Genomic DNA, 22,786 nt, shown 5'->3' on the forward strand with positions numbered 1-22,786 from the left:
GAAAAAGCTGAAATCCAAAGTAATTTGGATAACCTTAAAAAAGGTTATCCAAATTACTTTGATACCTGTCATGGTCTCTGTGCGGCGAAGCTGCAAACTGTAGCTACAATTTATGAAATTTCCCAAATTTGAAATTTGCTGCCGTTTGCGCAGATAGTGCGAATTGCGTCCAATTTGAATCAGTTGTTAAAGCCTTTGCCATAAACCTATTTTAAATTGAATTAATTAATTTGGCGCGACCATTTTGTATGGAGGGTAACATGTTTAATTTTTTGAAATTTTACGAAATTTGGCACAAAATTCAGTTTTGGCATCCAGATCAAAAAAGTCAATGAGACCCATGTCATATTTGTTACGGCGTAGCCGTAGCGATGACAGAAACCTCCCATGTTATTCCAATGGGGAAATCGCCAGATCTCTGATCTCAGCAGCTGCCGACAAGCAGATCCCCGCCGGTAAACAAAGCTCCGTCCCCCAAGTAGGGCCTTCTAGCTTGCTCTTGTCGGAAGGAGGGGGGAAGATCACCTTACACCAATTTGCCCTTATGATGTATCAAACAAATCGGATGATTTGCTGGACCTGCGGCCCGAGGTTTTGGCACTGTGGAAGAAGGTCAAGAATATGAAAATTAAGATCCTGGATTTGGAGTCTAACTCTCGCAGGAACACTATCAGACTTGTGGGACTACCAGAAGGAATATTTTCTTGAGAAGGTCATTCCTGAGGTAAATTCGGGCTCATGAGTTGCTGTCCACCCCATTACAATAGAAAGAGCTCATTGCCTGGGCCAGAAAAGACTAACAGCTGATAAACCACAAGGCCTGATTATGAGTTAAAGGCAAATGAGTGAGACATTCCATATGAGATTCCTCAATAACGAGAAAAGTTTCGCCACATCTGTGAGGAATTCAGGAAGAGAAAACTGAGACATGGATTCTCTTTCCCGGTGCATCTTCTGGTGACTTTCGAAGGTAGAGATGCATAACACAGAGAACTGAACAGTGACAAGTGATGGAGCCACCAGTGTGAGGTACGGAGTTCAGGTTGTGGTCACATGATGATACATTTCTGTTGATTTGAAGAGGCTGAGACTGGGAAGGGGAGCGGCCAGCGAGTTTTTGGGGTCCCTTGATTAGGAATGGACTCCCCCCCACCTTTGGATCATTTAAATGATCAGGTTTTGGTTCAGTGCACTCACCTGCTGGTGCAGTCTGTGAGCGATGCCTCTCACTGAGGAAGACGATGAGGAAGCACAGCAACCTGAGAGTGGGACAAAGGAGTCAAACCAGAGCGGATAATACAGACTGAAGTATATCAGGGTTTATGCCCACATTAACAACATTTAGACTCCTATAATCTAGAAAATGATTAAAATAAAAACTCATCAACTTTAATGCCAGACTGTGGAACAATGGTCAAGCAGCTGGCAGAGACCCACCAGAAAAAATATCACAATGTGCCTTTGGATAAAATAAGACTCGGCAGAAAACTAAATATGCAAGATTTGGTAGAGCTGCAACTATCAATTATTTTAGTGGTTGACTAGCAATTATTTCTATTTTATCTCTATACTTTTTAAATACATTATCAGCCAAAACAAATTTGAAATATGGTGAGTGAAGGCTTCTAGAGAGAAAATTCTAATGAATAAAGTGTATTATTGATGAAATTTTGATTTCATAAACGGCAACCATGTCCATCCATCCATCCATTTTCTACCGCTTGTTCCCTTTCGGGGTCGCAGGTGACTGGAGCCTATCCCAGTGACTTTGGGCCTTAGGCTGGGTACACCCTGGACAGTGGCCAACTTGTCGCAGTATGTGTAACCATGTGTTTAGTCCAGATTACGAATCATTATAATTTTTTGACAACCTTTGAAACTTTTCTACGTTAGTCGATTAGCCGCATTTATCTAACTTACAGAAAGTTTTAATTCATGCATTTTAACCAACATGTGTCGCTTATTTCATATAAATTAACAGGCATCTGTGTTAAAAGTAAAAAAAAATAAAAAGTTGTCTCCTTGCATTTAGGGGCCTATTTTTCCTGGAAAGAAAACCCTCATAACCCTCTGGAGCACAAACAATTGGCGAGTAAAGCTGGTGTTGGAGGGATTGGCTGATTGACAATAAAATGAGCATCTGTTGGGTTTTGACAATTCTCTTTTAGTAAAGGTACTTTCACTAAAAATTAGTTTAAGGACTTATAATAAAGCGAAAATTTGCCAGGCAGAATCCATATACAAGACCTATTATTTTTTCGTTTCATTTAAGGGCATTTTTTTATTTAGTGGGATTGGAGAAGAAACTGACCTTGAAATAAGAGGGTTACAGCTTTATTTTCATGTAAAGCATGAGAGCTTTGTTTTATAAGATGTTGGACAAAATGGAATAAATAAAGAAAAAGTCCAACGTCCCATGCGTGGGACGCCCTAAGCATTTTAAACATGACAAAGTCCTTTACATCTCTCCCTTTATTTATGTGAAAACGGTTGGACTTACTGTGCTCTGGGACCAGCACCGCCACGTGGCTGGGAATAGGCGAGGTCTGGATAGGTCAAGGGGGTGGGTCTTGGTGAGTGGGCGGGTCATGGTGAGTGGGCGTGGCAACATTGTACAACTGCTTCTGCTGAACCTGCTCCTTCAGCTCGTCCATCTGCTGATCACACTGGAAGATCAGACTCTCCAGCTCCCTGACAATCAAACAAGACAAACATCAATAAGTTTACACTAACTTTTCAATGCACGTTGTTTTTTTATTATATATTTACCGCTCTGGGTCAAAGTTGCCCAAATGTGCACCCTCCCTCTGTAGTCGCTTATGTTCCTCCTTTGCAAACATGTAGCATCTTTCTAAGATGTCCAGCCTTTGAAGCATCTTCTGGACAATGTGTGGAGAAGAAAGAGAGTCATCAAGTGAAAAGACAAACAACACGGCATAAATTACTAATCTTTTAACCCAGTGATTATTCTCCAAAAACGAGCTGCAGGCATTTTACAAGATCAAAGGGGTGTCATTACCTGATTTGGCACGTTTTTAAAATTGCACATGCTCAGATACTTAAGTTGTTTATTTTTAATCAGCTCTTTTTGAGATAATATACCCAATCAAAACACAAATACTAGTAATCTAATGGTGAAAGAAAAGTATTATTACATGCTTAAAACCTTATAAAAATCAATGATGTAGAATACTGTATCTGACAACATATTCTGAAGTGTTTACCTCCATCTGCTTCTCCGTCTGCAGGCTCCTCCCACAGGCCTCCACCTGCAACAGACACTTCAGCTTCAGATCAACAGTGTGGTCTAAAGTTCAGATATGAGCTAAAACAGGCTACGGTTTGGGTTTAAGTTAGACAGGTAGTAACCATGGCGAAGGTTAGGATCAGTTAAACCACTTACATTTTGTAGAAACATCTGAGCCTGTGAGCGCAGTGCGTCAATAAGGTCTGAAAACCTTCTCACTGAGGAGGATGTGGAAGACAGAGGACTTTCTGTAGAAGAAACAAAGTCATAAAAACAAACACGACAAAAACATGAAAGTATACTGCAAATTATTCTATACTTCAGGTTCTTTATAACAGTTTAAACATTGTTTCAAGGGAAGCTAAAGACACTAATTATTATTATAGCAGTCATTTATTTTGCTTTTTTGAACACAAATATGGATTAGTCTGTTTTAACCAGATTAAGATTGATGCTGCACAGTATGCGAACAATATATTGTATAATGGAGAATACTCACAAAACAATATTCTAATATAATCGCTAATCTTGAGACCTTTTAAATACATTATCAGCCAAAACAAAGTTCAAGTATGGTGACTTGAGGCTTCTAGAGAGACAATATTTATGAATAAAGTGTATTATTGATGACGTTTTGATTTCATAATGCCAAGTCTTTTTATATGTGTTTTGGTGTTTGTTTATTCTAGAAGTCTGGAGCCTTTGTGAAGCTGAGACTCTGCAGTTTTGGACTCTGATGTCTGTTTTACTCTAATCATAAGTAGAAACAAGCTCTGCACAGAGGAAAATCAGATGTTAAATCCCACTTTAAAATATTTTTGTTAAATATATGAATGAGTAAAGCTGGTTTCTGGAGGGATGGTCTGATTGACACTAAAATGAGCATCTGTTGGGTTTTAACATTTCTCTTTTTACAGCTGAAGATAAATTCACTAAAAATGAGTTTTAGGGTCTTGTAATAAAGTGAAAATGTCCAGGCAGAATCCATATAAAAGTCCTATTAAATTTTCACTTTATTTTATGGTAATTTTTATTTGTCGGCTTGGAGAACACACTGACCCTGATGCTTCAAGCATGATTGATTCGACTGGAAATAAGTGGGTTACAGCTTTATTTTCATGTACAGCATAGCAAGTAGCTTTATAAGATGTTGGACAAAATGGAATAAATAAAGAAAAAGTCCAACGTCCCCTGCATGGGGGACGTTGGATCAATCAAAAGGATTTTAAACATGACAAAGTCTTGCATGACCTTTACAACTCTCCCTTTATGTATGTGAAAACGGTTGGACTTACTGTGCTCTGGGACCTGCACCGCAGCGTGGCTGGGAGTAGGCGGGGTCTGGAGAGGTGGAGGGGGTGGGTCTTGGTGAGTGGGCGGGTCATGGTGAGTGGGCGTGGCAACATTGTACAACTGCTTCTGCTGAACCTGCTCCTTCAGCTCGTCCATCTGCTGATCACACTGGAAGATCAGACTCTCCAGCTCCCTGACAATCAAACAAGACAAACATCAATAAGTTTACACTAACTTTTCAATGCACGTTGTTTTTTTATTATATATTTACCGCTCGGGGTCAAAGTTGCCCAAATGTGCACCCTCCCTCTGTAGTCGCTTATGTTCCTCCTTTGCAAACATGTAGCATCTTTCTAAGATGTCCAGCCTTTGAAGCATCTTCTGGACAATGTGTGGAGAAGAAAGAGAGTCATCAAGTGAAAAGACAAACAACACGGCATAAATTACTAATCTTTTAACCCAGTGATTATTCTCCAAAAACGAGCTGCAGGCATTTTACAAGATCAAAGGGGTGTCATTACCTGATTGCTCTGATACTTAAGTCCTCAGGTTTTGTTTGATGCTTATTTTTAATCAGCTCTTTTTGAGATAATATACCCAATCAAAACACAAATGATAGTAATATAATGGTGAAGAAAAGCATTATTACATACTTAAAACCTCATAAAAATCAATGATGTAGAATACTGTATCTGACAACATATTCTGAAGTGTTTACCTCCATCTGCTTCTCCGTCTGCAGGCTCCTCCCACAGGCCTCCACCTGCAACAGACACTTCAGCTTCAGATCAACAGTGTGGTCTAAAGTTCAGATATGAGCTAAAACAGGCTAAGGTTTGGGTTTAAAGATCCCATATCATGCTATTTTTCCTCTTTCGTAGTCTACCCTAAGGGTATATTTGATAATAATAAGTGTTGTGCAACACCCATAACATAATAGTTATGAAATATCACCCATATCTTGAACCCGCTCACAAACCTGGAAATGCAAACGGCTTGGTTTGAGATTCGCCCCCACCCTTGCCTAGAGCAATCCGCTGCCTCCGCCCACCCCGTGACGTAGTCTCAGCGAGAGCGTGTCCCCCGCCCAACCCGTGACGTAGTCTCAGCGAGAGCGTGTGTTCCCCGCCCAACACAGGCTGAGGCTCCTACACAGCAGCACACGGAATGCGAATTTATTAAAGAATAAAAGCAATACAATCACATTTCAAGCACTTGCACAGTCATCATAATAAATGAAAAACATCACAAAACAATGTAATAACAAACTCCTCATCAGGAAATGTGCGTGAGTCTGGGACGTCTTGCCCGGGCTTGAATCGCACATGTACATGTAGCTTTAGTACTGAACTTACAGCTCTCGCACTCCATCGTCTTCTTTATCGTGGCAATAGTGCCAGCACTCAAATGTAACTTTGTTATAAGTTCGACCCCACAAGTCCGAAGGTTCACAGCGCAGCAGGCTCTCCTGTCCAACATGAAACTAATTTCACCACGGTGGCTCTCTTCCGCGTACACTCTTTCGCTGTGTCCGCGAGGAGCAACAATCGCCAAGGCTCCGCTCACCGCCCCTCCCCCTTTCACCCTCGGCGCGGAGGCGGGGAGAAGGGGGAAGAGAGTGGGGGGAAGGGAGAGGAGGGTAGGGGGAAGGGGGAAATACCCGTTCTTCTGCAGATCTGAGGAGGAGGATATGGACTGTACTCTAGCTAAAAACTGCGGCAATCAATCAAAAAACCACTTTGGGCACATAATATGAAGCACCAATAGCACTGTAAGAAGGTTAAAGCTCTGAAAAGTCGATTTTGCATGATATGGGACCTTCAAGTTGGACAGGTAGTGACCATGGTGAAGGTTAGGATCAGTTAAACCACTTACATTTTGTAGAAACATCTGAGCCTGTGAGCGCAGTGCGTCAATAAGGTCTGAAAACCTTCTCACTGAGGAGGATGTGGAAGACAGAGGACTTTCTGTAGAAGAAACAAGGTATACTGCAACATCATTCTATGCTCCAGGTTCTTTATGACAGTTTACTATTGTTTCAAGGGCAGCTAAATACACTAATTATTATTCTAATTGTCAATTAATTTGCTTTTTTGATTAATTATGGATTACCAGTAGTCTGTTTTAAATAGATTAAGATATTCTAATCAAATCACCTTTGTTATTATCCTTTCTCCTAAACTAGATTATTAAAATGATTGCTTGGTCACAATCAATCCTAAAAGTTGTTTTGAGCTTTAATTGTGTCTGACATGACAACTGGTAAAATGTAACTCCATGACCAACTTCAACCTGTAAGAAAAACTCTTCATACATGTTTGCTTGTACGCACTGTGCTGTTGGTGCTGTGCTCCGCTCTGTGAGGAGGACGAGGGGCTGAACTCTGCTCTCTGAGGATGAGGGATGTCCAGGGTCACGAGTCTGGAGGCCTGTGTTCTGACGCCGCAGTGCAGAGGCAGCCCGGGTTCAGGAGGATCTGAATACAAGTTCATCTGAGAGCAAACAGAAGGACATGTCCAATCACGGGAACCAGAACATGACTACAGTGTGTATGAAACTATCACTAATTCATGTCTCGGCAACAATTACAGCTCTCCATAAGCTTTCTTTTGATCTATATAACGCAATTTTAACAAAAATGTAATTGTTATTATTTCTACATGTTTTTTTTTTTTATATATTGGTTAAGTAGGGAAACTTATGCCTTATTTTATGCATTAAAATAACAAAACAGAACAACCTTAGAGTATGAATAAAACAACTTAAAAAAAAAACACAGGCAGACATCGCTCAAACACTATACAATAACAATCAAGGCATAATTTCTATAACCAGGTCCACAATATTAGTATAAAAGGCAATATCACTCCCTGGGGGGCCTACCATTCAGCAGAGTAAAAACCTTTCCATTAATAGCTCCTTTAACAAGTAAATATCTGTCATCTTTGTCTTTACAGTCAAAACTGTGTTTAAAAGCTATTTGTTTAGAGAACACCACAACTCACCTCCTTTGTTTGCCCCCTATAATGAATAACATGACTTTCCATAACAAAATGTGGTTAGTTTTTTAATTTAAATGGGTCTCTTGTAAATGTATAATGTCTATTCATTCCCTTCTCATTTTGCTTTAGATTTTTGATCAATTAATTGGGTTCTATATGCCGTTAACTTTAACGATGCCACTTGTAAAACTTCTGATACCATTGGGTTGATTGAGTTGATTGTGCCATTAATAATGGTGATGACCGGTGGTCGAGTCGTGATTTCGAATCCCGACTTTGATCATTTCCTGCATGTCCTGTCCTCCCTTCTCTCTCATCCCCTCACACACAAATCTCTGGTCAAACACAGTAATCAGAAGAAAGGGTTCATGCTGAAAACGTCATAATGTAAATGATCAAATTTACATTATCAAAAGGTAGAGGGAAGTCCATTCCTAATTAAGGGCCCCCAAAAGCTACCCGGCTCCTGGCTCAAATCCTCACAATGAACTGAACACACCATCTTCCCAGTCAACCACTGCCCACTACATATATTTGTTAATTTTCCCACAAATCCAATCTCCCACATTTGGCACTCCGATGAGTGGACAGAGTTTATGTACTAAAGCAGACAACCAACATGGAGCATAAAGTCATAAATGTATTACCATGAATTCAACCTGAATTCACATACCCCACGTTGGTGGCTCCATCTCTTGCCGCTGTTCAGTTCTGTGTTTTGCTTCCTCCTGAGAAGCACCTCTGCCTCTTCCCGTGTTCTGAGCACGTGCTTTTTGCCTTCGTAAGTCACCAGAGGAGTCGTTGGGCTGGAAATTTGCTTGTTGTTAACTAACCTCGTATGGGATATCTGGGGTAAAGAAGAGGCACTTGCCTTTGTACTGGAGGTCTCCTTTAACTTTTTCAGTCTTCACGACACGTTCCTTCATTGTTAAGAAACCTCATTATCAGGCCTCAGTTGCTGGTCTTGGTTTGTCCAGGTGATGTCCTCTTTATATTGTGACTCCAGTGCCTACAACGAGCTCTGGGATCACCCTCTCTAGGAAGCTTTCAGTATATTCTCCTTCCTTCTGGGAGCCCCACAAGTCTGAGGTTTGGTCCACGGGACCTGGACTTCAGGAAGTATTAATGGAAAGGTTTTTACACTACTGAATGTGTTTGCTCCATCAGATATATCACCTTCTATACAGATATTATGGACCTGACTGTAAACCACCTGAGGGAACCCTAATTTGTGGCAGTGATTGGAATTTTAGCATCCAACCTACATTAGACGTGTCAAATTCCCCCAACCTGTCCGCCACTCTCCCTCACTCACAACATTCAAATCCCGCCTAAAAACATACCTCTTCACCCAAGCCTATGACCTCCCCTACCCCTAGCCTCCTCTACCCCATTGCCTACACTTCTACCCCCTGTTACATCCCCATCTTTTTCTCTCTACTTCTTCTGTCTTGTTCATTTTATCTGTATATAAATGTGTATTGTACGTGTTGTCCCCCCCTGTCTGTAAATACCCCCCCCCCCTTTTTTTATTATGTTCAGCGTCTTTGGGTCACTGAAAAGCGCTATATAAAGAAAAGTTATTATTATTATTATTAAATTCAAGTGGCACTGGAGGAACAATAAATAAGAAGTTTCATAAATTAATGTAGAATATAGGACTGATTAACATCTGGAGGGAGATGAACCCTAGTGCACGAAAATATACATTTATGTCTAATCTGCATGCAATCTATTCCAGAAGACAATTTCTCAATCTTCGATAGACTGATCAAAATTCAGATAAAGACACAATAGACCTAAGTGATCATGCTTCTATCTACATTATTGTAGAGTGGAAAAAACACAGTATGGAGGTTCAATGCCAGCCTGCTTATAGTGACCCTTTGTTTAAGGACAAAATGTCCAACATTAAGACTTATTTGGAGGAAAATGATACTGGTGAAATGTCCCCGCCCATCCCTTGGGATGCTTCCAAAGGAGCCTTTAGGACAAATTATAGCCATAGCCTCAAAAAAAAAGTTAAAAGGGAGAAAAAAACAACAGGAAAACCATGCGAAGAAGGGATGTTCTAAAATGCTACAAGAAATTAAAAAGATGAGAAATTAATAATCTGACTTCACAGGAAAAGAGTGGATCAAAATGTTCTAGCTTACTATCTTGGAGACTTAGAAAAACAACAAGCTGAAAGAAAAAATAAATAAATAAGGGACAGACAAAATGATGTAATCATAACCAAACAAGACCAAATTCAATCAGCATTTGAATCCTTCTATAAAAACGTTTTGTTTTTTAAAAAAAGAAGATTTAATAAATTCCTTTCTGTAAACCCTCAATTTGCCTGTTGTGTCAGAAGAACAAAATAAAAAAAATATGAGCTGAAATAACAGTTTTGGAAATACAAGACGCAATCAAAATAATACCAAAAGAGAAGGACCGATTGGATTGTGCCTCATATAGACCCATTTCTATTGGAACAAATACTCCCAAACTTAATCGACAATGATCAGACAGGATTTATTAACAAACGACAAAAACACAACATAAGATGATCCTTACACATAATGAGTCAAATACTGAAATGCAAAGCAATAATAATTTGTTTGGATGCCGAGAAAGCTTTTGATTTTGTTAGCTGAAAATATTAATTCAAAGTTCTAAACAAATTTCAAATTTACGAGTTATTTATAAAAAATATTACGGCTCTTTACAATGGTCCAACATCAAGAATTAAAATCAATGGTCATCTGACAGATCCACTGACTCTGGAAATGGGGGGTCAGGCAGGGCTGTGGCTGGTCTCCTGTCCTGTTTGCTTTGTATTTGGAACCATTGGCCCAAATTATTAGACAATCACAAACAATTCACGATGTTACAATTGATGGGACAGAACATTAAATTGACGGCTACTCAGATGATGTTCTACTATATTTGACTTAACCAGAAATTTCCATATCCAATGATGAATTGTTCAATGTCTGGATACAAAATGAATGTACAAAAAACTGAAATTATCTCACTCTGGCAACCCTTGCTGTCCTTTAGAAAGACCTAGCAGACCTAACAGAATCTATAAGATATTTAGGAGTGATATTCCAAAGAGACCAATCAACAATTTTCAGGGAGAAAAATTATACCCCTCTGTTTACTTCTATCAAAAAGATCTTTAAAACTGGAACCTTATTCTATACTTAAGTCTAAGCAGATTATAATTGTTTTACTTTTTGACTAATATAGGTTGTTTTATAATTTTTCATTGTTTAATGTTGCGAATCACCAAAGCAAGTTCCTGTTTGGGAATTCTGTTCATTGACAATGACATTAAACCTGAAAACCTAAACCTAAATCTGATTCTAAGTCACAGGATATATAAAAACTATAAAATGAACATTTTGCCCAGATTTCTCCATCTGTTCCAAGTTCTTCCAGTTTCCATCCCAAACGGGTGTTTGATGAGTGAAATAAAGCAATCTCAAGATTTATATGGCAAGGGGACAAAAACCTATCTGATTCAAGACTTTACAATCATCAAAAGAAAAAAGGAGGCTCGGGTTTACCCTTGTTTCAGCTCAGATCAGAGCGTTGCTGTGCTGGTGTAACCCAGAATATAAAGCTCAACGGAAAAATAATGAGATTAATGTTGTGATTCCTGTACAGGCCTTACTGGCAGTTGACAGACGTTGAGTCATTCGGGAGAGGTGGAGAACCCTTGGGTGAAATCTGTTCTTACAACATAAAAGGAGCTACTGGTAATCAAAACACACAAACTAAACAAAGATTTTAAAATCTTAAATTGGTTGGCTTATGATCAAAATGTCACACCTAACAGCACAGATTCAACATTTAAAGTCTTACAGTTGAAAATGTTTATAGCATCACCATCCCAATGGATTTCAGAACTATGTATTTGGGCCTCAGGGCTGCCATGGACCCAACCAGCAGCTATCTTTGGAGCATCCTGCTGGCAGCAGCTAAAGGGCACCCACATTATAAAATACATTCAGACTTAATTTGAAAATTGATTAATTTGACAGATTTTGGACTAAAAGGGACAATTTCTTTGGGTTTTGTGTGCCATGATTTTCTCTTCTTTTGCTTTATTACTTGATGGATGTCTACTGTTTTCTCTCTGCTCATGTTTTTTTCTTTCATAGTGTTTGTTTATATGTTGTTAAAGAAGAAAAGAGAGTTTAGATTAACTCAAGTGCACTTCACACAAACACAAAGCGACTCTAGTGACAAATTAGCTCCGCAGTACCGTTGCCTCCAGACGCAGCTGATCGATGGTGGTTCCCGCCTGAGCGCACTTCAGCCTCAGCCTGTAGTTGTCCTCCTGCAGAGAGAGGGAGTTTAACAAAGAAAGTACAAGGACAAAACAAATAAACTTATTTCAGAGGCTGAAGTCATGTACTATTGTTTTTTTTTGTAGAATGTCAAGATCAATGTATAGTGGCAATTCCAAATGACCAAATATGTTTATTTCAGATGTTTGATCTAAGCAGTGTGGGGGAGAGTGTACAGAGTAACTACAGATATACATTGTCAGTGAAGAAATTGAGCTAAATGTAGCTCAATTTCTTCACTGAAATTGAGCTACATTTATTTAAAATGCTTTGCATTGTAGTTTTATTAATTATGTATTGTTAACTTTTGTCTAAATGCCTAAATAGTCTCATTGGTAAAACAAATTAGATATTTCTAGATACATATAGACATTTGAGAAATGTTAAAGAACTGGATTAAAGAATGTTCATTCAAAAATGCCATTGATATTGAAATGTGTGTGAAAAATATTTTCATTTAAACCATATTGAGATAGTAAATGGGTTTACTTTTTACATGGTCAATGTTTAAAGAGCTGCTGGAGGTAATGGTTTATCCATAGAGGAAGCAATTTGTCTGAGTGGAAGTGTAGATTTTACCTGCAGCTCATTGATCACAGATATGGCCAGCTGCCTGGACCTGAACTCGCCCTCGGGTTCTGGTCCATCTAAAGAGTTGAGCAGGACCGTAGTCACAATGTCGGCCGGGGAAATGTTCACCAGACGAGGCTCTCGGGCCTGAGAGTGGATACTCAGGGGACGCTGGCTCTTCGGGGGAGTGTATTTTGAAGTGTTTACTTCCATCTGCTGTTCCGTCTGCAGGCTCCTCTCACTGGCCTCCACCTGCAAAAGATGTGGTCCAAAGTTCAGAAATGAGCTAAAATAGGCTAGGTTAGGGTTTAAGTTAGACAAATAGTGACTATGGTGAGGGTTAGTATCATCTATGAAATGAAATAACTTAACTTGGAAAAGATTGAAAAAAGTAATTGTCTGTCATGTTCAGAATGTGGGACCGTAAACAAGTTAAAGAAAAGATCCAATCTTCTGTGTGTCACGTGAAAAGACAGTTTAGATCAACTCAAGTGCACTTCACACAAACACAAAGCGACTCTAGATAGTGACAAATGAGCTCCGCATTACTGTTACCTTCTGACGCAGCCAATCGATGGTGGTCGCCGCCTCAGCAAACTTCAGCTTCAGCCTGTAGTTGTCCTCCTGCAGAGAGAGGGAGTTTAACAAATAAACTTATTCCAGAGTCTGAAGTTGTTGTTGTGTTACTTTTAATGGTGGTTGGCAGCCAAATGAAAATGTATTTACCCCCACCTACTGTAGTTCTTCTTCTTCTTTGGTGTTTTATGGCGGTTGATATCCAAGAGTTACATTACCACCACCCACTGTAGTTGCACGTTTTAGACTTTAGACTTAATCTTTAGATTTTATTCCTCAGGCTCTATGTAGTGCTGTAGTTGTATGTCTTCAAAGTATGTGTTTTACCCCATTCACAAAAGTTGGCAGCAGCTGCCAAGAGCACCGCAGGCCTGGGCCGAGGCCTAAGCCGCACGGGCCGAGGCCTAAGCCGCACGGGCCGAGGCCTAACCCGCACGGGCCGAGGCCTAACCCGCACAGGCCGAGGCCTAACCCGCACAGGCCGAGGCCTAACCCGCACAGGCCGAGGCCTAACCCGCACAGGCCGAGGCCTTAGACCGAGAGGTCTAATGTCTAACGTCTAATGTCTAACGTAAAATCTACCTGTAACGTCTAACGGTCTAAAGGTCTGATGTTTATTTTTTGGTGCTGTGTGACATCATCGTCATGGCAACTGTACCGGATATGATCGTACATACGTAGTCGCTCGCAATGTTTTTTTTTTCTCTCTCCGCTTCACCCTTTCTCTCTCTCCTTCTTTCTCTTTTTCTCTCTTTCCTTCTCTATTTGTCTCTTTCTTTTGTTTTAATGGTATAGCGTAAAACACATACTTTGAAGACGTACAACTACAGAAGACGTACCACTACAGTAGGTGGCGGTAAATGCACCTTTTCAGTTGGCTGCCAACCTGTTACTTTTAATGGTTGTTGGGAGCTAGTCTATAAGTTTTTCTTCACTGAAATTGGGCTGCAAATTCTGTTTTCCATTGTAGTTTCATGGTGTATGGTGAACTTCTGTCTAAATGCCTAAACAGTCCCATTTTGTAAAACAAATTAGCTTTTACTAGATACATGAAGACACAATTCCATTTGAGACTGATTAAAGAACTGGGTTGATAAGAGGAATTGACAATGCTATTGATACTGATAAGATCTTATCGATTCTCTTCCCTACAAAAAATCTACTCCTAAAAAATGTTCATACAAATACTCTCCAGACTAGTTTTAACATGTACAGTGTTTAAGGGTGCCATAACGTGCTTTTTTTCACGTTTCGTAGTCTATCCTAAGTGTATAATTGATAATAATAAGGGTTGTGCAACACCCTTAACATAATAGTTAAGAAATATCACCCAGACCTTGGACCCCCTCACCAACCCGGAAATGCAAACGGCTTGGTTTGATATTCGCCCCCACCCTTGCGAAGAGCGATCTGGCTCCCCCGCCCAACCCGTGACGTAGTCTCAGAGCTGTCAGCTCCGCGATGCGCCGCTCCTGCCGCGCGACTGAGTGAGAAACGATAGAACTTCAGATCAACACTACTTTGAGACGAAATAAATCTGGTGTTTATTCTACAGCGTGCGCAGAACAGATATATCTATAGATCTATATATACATATATATATAAAAGTCTTATGACCATCGCGCTCTTATTTCCAGTTACTGCATCAACTGCCACATAAACCTTCACCATTGTGATAATAGTAAAGAGTGCGATATCATTAAGGAAGTTTTGGGCCTCTTTGAGCCGTGTTTCCTCGTAAATCGAAGCAGAAAAACTCCGGAATGGGCTTGTGGGGAGACAGCAGCGCGGAGCCGGGGGGAAGGGGGCGGGAGGGGTTAGGCGGGAGGGGTGGAGGGGGGGGGGGGGAGGGGGGGGTGAGGGGGGATGGTGACGCGTGCTTGCCCTTATGACGCGCTCTTGCCCCACCGCCCGTCAGTTTGGAGATTCGAGGAAAGGAGATAGTCTGTAATATAGCTAAACACTGCGGGAATCAATCAAAAAAACACTCTGGGTACATATGTGAAGCACAAATAGCAATGTAAGAAGGTTAAAAGCTCTGAAAAGTCGATTTTGCATATTATGGGACCTTTAAAGAACTGCTGTCTAAGTGCCGTGGTTAATCCATAGATGAGGCCCTTTTCTATTTTTACCTGCAGCTCAATCATCAGAGATATGGCCTGCTGTTCAGACCTGAACTCTGGGGGGAGAATGTAGCGCACGCCTTGGGTCTCCTCCTTGTCCTTGGGGTCCGGTTCGTATAAAGGGTTAAGCAGGACCTTAGCCACGATGTTGGCCGGGGACATGTACATCAGACGAGGCTCGGGAGACAGAGAGACACTCCTCAGGGGACACCGGCTCTTTGGGGGAGTGTAGCCGTCTTTGGGGAATCGAACTCTGGGCTCCACTTTGGATAGGTCAAACCGGTGCATGCTGGGAACCATGGGGCTGGGAAATAACAAGACCCACAAAAGAAGGTAACAAGAGGGTTGTATTCAAAGTGATATATTAAATCAAGGTATGCGCTTTAATCAATGTTATAAAGTTTACTCATGCTTTGACGACACATAAAACAATACTCTGACACATTGGAAATCCACTGAAATTAGTTAACATAAAGAAGAGAAGTGCTTTTGTCTGCTTTACCATTATAACCTATGAGGGCTACAACTAATGATCATTTTAGCAGTCGACACATTATTTGGAATAACAGTGCCTAAAATTCAGCAGGACAAGATTAGTCACACGTGCACAAAAAGTCAATTTTGTGTAACATGTCTCCTTTAAATCATCAGTCAAACACTAGGTTGTCACGTGATGTGATAATTGATGTGAGCGTTCTGCATTACCTGAACGGAGCAGCCTTTTTCTGTTTCTCCTCTCTCTCTGTACTGGGTTCACTACGACAGCTGGATCTGGACGACCGTGGCCTGGCTTTGGGGAGAATTGTAGTGCTTAACCTGGTATCTTCCGACAAGCTTGGCTTCTTCTGGGCCACTGACACCTTCACTGGGATCTTACTGACATTACCAAGCTCTTTCAAAGTCCTTGTTTCAGTTTGTGAAATTTGGGAGTCATAACTTGGCTCTGCAGGTTGAGGACTGGACATGGGGGAACTTTGTGACCAGATTTTGGGGAGAATTTTCTCGATTATGTGCGGGATGCTGGCCAGATCCACCGGGCTGATAAGAAGGGGCAAACTGGGTGTTCTGGAGAGAGTGTGAGGGCTAGGGTCCAGGGGATTTAGGGGGTTCTGGAGGGTCAGATCCTCATTAAAACACTTGGTAGGAGTGTGAGTGTACTCCGTTTCCTCCTCTATAAATTCCAGGTCAGTGCCAAACATCGCTGGACTCGAATCACGATCTTCAATGGCCGCCATCTTGATTTGAATATTCAAAAACGCAGAGTCAGCTATTTACGTGCTACTTTTACGTGTTTAAATCTGTATCTGTACTTTTACTTCAGTAACAAAATTTTGTACTTTTTCCACCACCGTAAGAGATCAAAAAAATGTCGATCTTTCAGCACTGAGGGCACCTGGAATCAAGGTAAACCAGGCACATCCTGATTATTGGTCAAATGCTCTGCCACTGAGCAATACCCAAAACACTAACTCTTTTAAAAACTATGACATGAAAAGAAAGGTAATTTTGGTTGGAAACATTCACTACAAGAAACCTAGTCAGTGTCCAAAGGAAAGAGTTTCTTACCCTGACCTTTGATTTGTGAGACCGACTCACAGAAGCAGAAAAAAAAAGCTGTGGAATTTCTTGACAGGTGAACACTCGACTGAACTCAACTCGATGATTGTTGTTGTTATTGTTATTGTGTTACTTTAAATGCCGGTTGGCAGCCAACTGAAAAGGTGCATTTACTGCACAGTTGTACGTCTTCAAGGTACGTGTTTTAAGCTATAAGCGTAAAAAAAAAAGGGAGAGCGAAAGATGGAGAGAAAGACAGAGAACGGGAGAGAGAGAGAAAGAAAATTTGAGCTCAACTCGATAATGTTGTTCTTGTTGCTCTTAATCTTCTTCTTTGGTGTTTTATGTTGTTGTTTTTGTTTTATGGCGCTTGGCATCCAAGTGTTGCATTACCGCCAGACTTTAATCTTTAGACTTCATTTTTCAGAGTCCGAATCTTCTTGCGTTTTATGTTGTTGTTGTAGTTGTTTTATGGCGGTTGGCATCCAATTGTTGCATTACCGCCAGTGTTGTTGTTGTTGTTGTTGTTGTTGTTTTATGGCGGTTGGCATCCAAGTGTTGCATTACCGCCAGACTTTATTCTTCCCTAACATTAGTGTTGTTGTTGTTGTTGTTGTTGTTGTTGTTGTTGTTGTTTTATGGCGGTTGGTATCCAAGCGTCACATTACCGCCAGACTTTATTCCTTAGACTTTATTCCACGCCAGACGGTTGTTTTATCTCCTAACATTAGTTGTTGTTGTTGTTGTTGTTGTTGTTGTTGTTGTTGTTGTTGTTGTTGTTGTTGTTGTTGTTGTTGTTGTTGTTGTTTTATGGCGGTTGGCATCCGGTTGTTGCATTACCGAGCCAACTGCAAAGGTTCATTAGTGGACTTTAATGTAAAGGTCTAAAGTGACGTTCTAGAATCTTGGCTTTTATGACACAAAATCTTGTCATCACGGTTACCGTTGTTATGCAAGAATACAGGGTTGACTGCAAATGCAGAGTTTCCTCACTCTGACTCTCCGAATGGGGAATGTCTCTATCCTGACTCCTATGCAGCATGTTTTCTATCTCTTTCTATCTCCTTTTGTTCCAAGGTGCAGCTTTAGCGATGATCCTGGTCTTTTCAGATCTCTTTACCTCAGCTACGATGCAGTGTTTATTGGCGTACAAGAAACATGAACAACACAAATGTACAGAAATGGATGCTGTTATGGGGCTTCTGGCGATGAGGGCTGTAGATTCCCGGGCATTGATACCCCCAAAAGAAGCTTGACTGATGCAGTGCCAATTGGCAGACTGGAGGTCACTCAGGTTACGGTGGGTGTAGACCTTTGAAGGCCATGGAGAACCTGTGTTCCGTGATGTAATGAGGCGGTCAACGATTCCTTGACTGGATGCAGATCAGCACCAATGCAGGAAAAATGTTCAGTAGGAAATGTGGGGACCAGGCGAGAATCGACTTAAAGTAAGGGATAAACCAGAACGTGATGTGATCTGGCCTTGATCGGTCATGAGGAGCATGTCCTAAGGGCAGGTGCCATGTGACAACCAGTAGGAGAAGTCCTGGAAGATTGTGAAAGAGCTCAAAAGAGTTTACCTTGAACGAGTAGATCGTGCTTAAACTACCACTGATCTTGCTCAGGGCCACCTCTGAGTGATGGAGGAAACTGAAGAGGGCAAAAGGAACATGCCAATGCAAGCTTTTGACCGACGTTGTTTGGTTTCTTAGCAGACCAGAATGGAGATCACCCAGCCTAAGAGCAGCCTAAAAAGATGTTAAGTTTACCTGAGACGCATCAAGTACTGGTAAATAGAGACTGGTAGTCAAAGGTGTAATAGGTTAGGGAGTGTAGGTGGAACATCAGTCTAAGGACAGGGGCGCTTATTGTCATTTGTCTCAGGACAAGAGATGCTGGGACCTTGTCAAGTCCTTATGTACATTGTTAATTCTGTTTTTCACTGTCACCCTCCAAGACAACTGCAGTTGTGATTTTGGGCGTACCAAAAATAAATTGAATTGAACACGGGAAAGGCAGATTGAAGTCATTATGGAAGAAGTGGAAGCTGTACCAGGTGGTCTAGTAGAAAGAGCAGGTCAGCCAGAGCAGGGATCAAGTGTAGAACGTAGTAGCTGAGAATGGAGAAACTGCGGTCGATGACGGTTCTACCTCAGAATCAATGTTCTGAATGTACTAGTTTTTGCCTTTTACTGCAAGGTCATTGGATTGGATAGCTATGAACATGGATGGCCCAACGGGAGGGTGGAAATCCCGATGGCATCAATCTCAAATAAGGCAGCCGAAGACATACAAACTCGCAAATGAAGTGAAAGAACTCGTCATGCAAGGGGGGAGAACCACTTGCCTTAGGGTAACCCCAAAACCGGCTGATGGAACGGCATATCAAAGTGGAGCAGCAACTTGATGGACTGGATAAGAATCCTAACGCTAGGGTGGGGAGGTGGGAGATGAAGCGCTTGCCCCTGAGGGATGATCTGGATGGTATTTTCGATGACCCAGGAGGGACAAAAGCTTCTGTTTGGTGGATGAGAAGTTCCTAAGAAGAAAGATTAGTTTTAACTTTGGGTTAACTCCTAGAACGCGGAAGGACCAACAGCTCTGAGGCGGCATCCCGGTGCTTGGAGGCACAACTAAACAAACAAGTGGATGAATAAATAGGTATGATGGAAGTAGCTTAAGCAGCATGTGTTTAAGCGACAAAGCAAACATGAGTCAGGTCCCCTGTCCTTGGATCCTCCTTCTTGGCAAGGAAAAACTACAAATCCACTAGAAACCTTGAGAAGTTCCATGGCGAAGGAGAGATCCGACAGGCGGACATGCTTCAATTGCAGCTAGACGGTGAGTTTCAACCACTCAGGAGGAGAACCAGTGCTTCAAGACAGATGAATGGTTCGGCTGGAGTTGAAGGGTAATCTAAAGCCGAAGTTTCTAGATTACCAGTGTGGCCAGCTGGAAGCTGACCTTAGATTTAATCGGTTCAACGGGACATAAAACTGTGAGGATGAAAGTATTTCGGCACGGTGGGTGGAGACAGTGTTGGAGCGAGAGGGGCAATCCGGTGCTTGAGGAGGCTGGAGTGGGACCTAGCAAAGCTGTGCTTGATGGTACTTGATCTGGCAATGCAGTGCTAGAACCTGGCAATGCGCTCCGCATTGCTGAGGAGAAGTGAATGGAACATGGCAACGCAGAGCCCGAGGATAAAACACTGGAGCCTGGCGTCTCAGTGCCCGGGGGGAAAAGAGAGGGACCTGGTATCTTGGTGCCTGGGGGGAAAAGACCTACGCCGTTTACGTGGATCAGCGCTACATTCTCATCTGAGGAGAGGCCGCGTCAAGGGGCTAACACGCCGCCAAAGCGTTCTACCGCGAAGGAACTCCCGGACATCGCCCCGTTGCCACCGGCGACAAGGACCTTACAGCCGCCGCTGCCTCCTCCGCTCCACGCGACGCATCGCTCCGCGGCCGCCGCCCGCTTCAAGGACCTCGCAGCACACTGCTCCACGCGACGCATCGCTCCGCGGACACCGCCCGCTTCAAGGACCTCGCAGCACGCCCCCTGCCTCCGCCGCCACACCGCTCCACGCGACGCCTCGCTACGGATCTCGTCCGCGGACAAGGACCAGCCGGACCGAGTCTCTACAAACCGTAAGCCGAGTCCAGTGTGCGGTTCTTTTGTGGCGTGGTTTGGGTAGAGCTCAGCTCTTCCTCCTCCTTTAGCTTCTCACTTTCCCTCTTTTTGATATAGATTAGCATAGACACGTTTGATTATCAAAGGCAAAACCCTGGTTTAACATTATCTGCATGAAATCTGCTGTTAAATCTGATATAACATCACCTGTGATTTACCTGTGCGCATTTCTGCTCCGATGTTTTTGATTACCCTTTTGATAAATAAACTACACGAAAGAGTTATTGACTATTGTTTGTTTGATTAGACTATGTGTAAGTCCCTGAATCGTGAAACACCATTCAGACCTTTTTAACGAGCGCGATTAAGGACCGTATCTTAGCTCTTTGGGTTTAACCCTGGTGCCCCGTCTTGTCTCGTTTCTGCTAAGAAATCTCCCTTAATCATAAACTGAATACCTGTAGTTTGAGACCCTACATATTTGGTGCCCCGTGTGAGGGATTAAAACTTTTCATAGTCTTTGAATCAGATTAGTACTCATATAAACTTTTGTGGACGTTTGAACTCAAACTGTATGCTGCTGTGTCGATGCTGGAATATGAGACTGCTTTGTGAACTCGCCTGCGCTGTAACGATTCTTGGATAAACCGTACGCTGCTGTTACCGTACGCAAACCGCCTAGTTACTTTACGAACACGTGCACAAGATAATTATCGAACCTGGGGAAGCTTATTAGGGCTGTAACGCCGCATAAGCACAGGGGCAGTACGGCGAATTTCCCGTCCCCGAACAACTGCCACGCTCGCGAATACTTTTGGCTCGCTACCAAAGGACACGAGCAGAAGCTAGTACATAGGCTACGGCCCTGAGCTAGCACAAACACGAGCCGAGCTAGTATGCTAAATGACATGTTGTTGTGCTAACCGCCATTTTGTCTTTACAAACCACGCGGCCGAGCGTGGATGCTAACGCTAACACATGAGCTAAATGCTAACAAAGCCGTGTAGAGCGTGCTGAGTGACGACTGGACGCTAACTTTGACCCCCCCTAGAGGCGGTCCCAAGCGCCCTGCGCCCAGCTGGAATTCCTCCGGAGGAAAACTCTCCAGCCCAGGAGCTTTGTCTCCACCTAGTGGTCATTAAATTGAATCACTCTTTGCTGAGCTTTGTCTCCACCTAGTGGTCATTAAATTGAATCACACTCTTTGCAGAGCTCAGTCTCCATCTAGTGGTCATTAAATTGAATCACACTCTTAGCGGAGCTTTGTCTCCACCTAGTGGTCATTAAATTGAATCACACGCTTAGCGGAGCTTTGTCTCCATCTGGTGGTGGGTAAATTGTACTACACTTTACCCTTAGGCTGACCCTGTTCCCCTGTCAACACACACCGGGGGGTGACAATCAAGTCTCACCTAGACACTAACAAGATTAGTGTTTACTTTCGCACTGCATGCTCCTCGCTGCTAACACAGATTGTTTAAATGCTTTGGCACAGTTTCCCCACTGCTGTTTTAACGCTTTAATCAATATTTTTCTTTTAGAAGTGCATAGCCTGTTTTAACTAACCGCTTTGTACCTGTTCTGCTGCAAGTGTGTACACGTCCCAGAACAACCCCTTGTTTAACGCTTGTTCTGCACAGCCGACGCTATTTTAACGCGTTAATCAATATTTTTCTTTTGAAATGCATGGCCTGTTTTAATTAACCGCTGTGTATCTGTTCTGCAAGTGCTTGCATGCTCCTAAGCTCACACCAATTGTTTAAATGCCTGTTTGCACAGTTTCCCTACTGCTGTTTTAACGCTTTAATCAATATTTTTCTTTTAGAAGTGCATGGCCTGTTTTAACTAACCGCTTTGTACCTGTTCTGCTGCAAGTGTGCACACGCCCCAGAACAACACCTTGTTTAACGCTCGTTCTGCACAGCTGACGCTGCTGTTTAACGCTTTGATTAAACAATTTTTTTCCTTTCTATACACTGCATGATTTTCAACTAATCTCCGCAGGTGTACCCCGGCGCTAAGTAACACTTCACTGTGAATGCTGCACGCTATCAGAATAACAGCTTGTTGTTTACCTGTTTGATTGCCTACTGAATGCTGGTCAAGAACAGCGAGTGTCACCCCGACCAGACCTCTTGTTACGTAACTGCATGGCCCTGACCCCGCTAAACCTTGCCGTGTAACCTAGTGAATTGCCGTGGACACTGCATGCGTCCATGGTTGATGTCTAATTGCAATGCCATTTAACATGCCTTGTTAACTGTTGTTTCATCCAAACATCAACACCCGCACGACTGCATGCCCCGCTCACGCATGAACTAGCAAGCTACACGCACAAAGGTTAGCCTAGCCACAACAACTTAACATGAACACTCTAAACCGTTTCTTTTAAATTCTCCTAAGCGAGCGATTTTAATTCAGAAACTATCGGCGTCCCGACATATC

At 42.2% G+C, this 22,786-nt stretch overlaps 1 protein-coding gene across 1 annotated transcript; it reads right to left on the minus strand.

Moving 5' to 3' along the window:
- Positions 1-2,964: 2,964 nt before the first annotated feature.
- LOC140366974 (uncharacterized) lies at positions 2,965-15,481 on the minus strand. Its single transcript, XM_072453240.1, has 8 exons — positions 15,164-15,481; positions 13,011-13,079; positions 12,663-12,707; positions 4,812-4,921; positions 4,543-4,733; positions 3,404-3,495; positions 3,225-3,269; positions 2,965-2,982 (listed from the first exon to the last, which is right to left on the minus strand). Exons 1-8 carry the CDS (start codon positions 15,452-15,454, stop codon positions 2,965-2,967), a joined length of 861 nt encoding a protein of 286 aa, XP_072309341.1. The 5' UTR covers positions 15,455-15,481.
- Positions 15,482-22,786: the final 7,305 nt, after the last annotated feature.

The sequence above is a fragment of the Eucyclogobius newberryi genome, unplaced genomic scaffold, assembly GCF_026437365.1.
Source record: "Eucyclogobius newberryi isolate DKJ021-1_F unplaced genomic scaffold, fEucNew1.0.hap1 SCAF_2, whole genome shotgun sequence".
Lineage (NCBI taxonomy): Eukaryota > Metazoa > Chordata > Actinopteri > Gobiiformes > Gobiidae > Eucyclogobius > Eucyclogobius newberryi.

Excerpts from the sequence above, each read along its gene's own strand:
- LOC140366974 (XM_072453240.1), bottom strand. The coding sequence starts at position 15,454 with ATGGTTCCCAGCATGCACCGGTTTGACCTATCCAAAGTGGAGCCCAGA. Across the intron at positions 13,080-15,163 it reads CTCTGATGATTGAGCTGCAG|GAGGACAACTACAGGCTGAA; the intron begins GTAAAAATAGAA and ends CTCTCTCTGCAG. Across the intron at positions 3,496-4,542 it reads GGTGCAGGTCCCAGAGCACA|AAAGTCCTCTGTCTTCCACA; the intron begins GTAAGTCCAACC and ends TTTCTTCTACAG.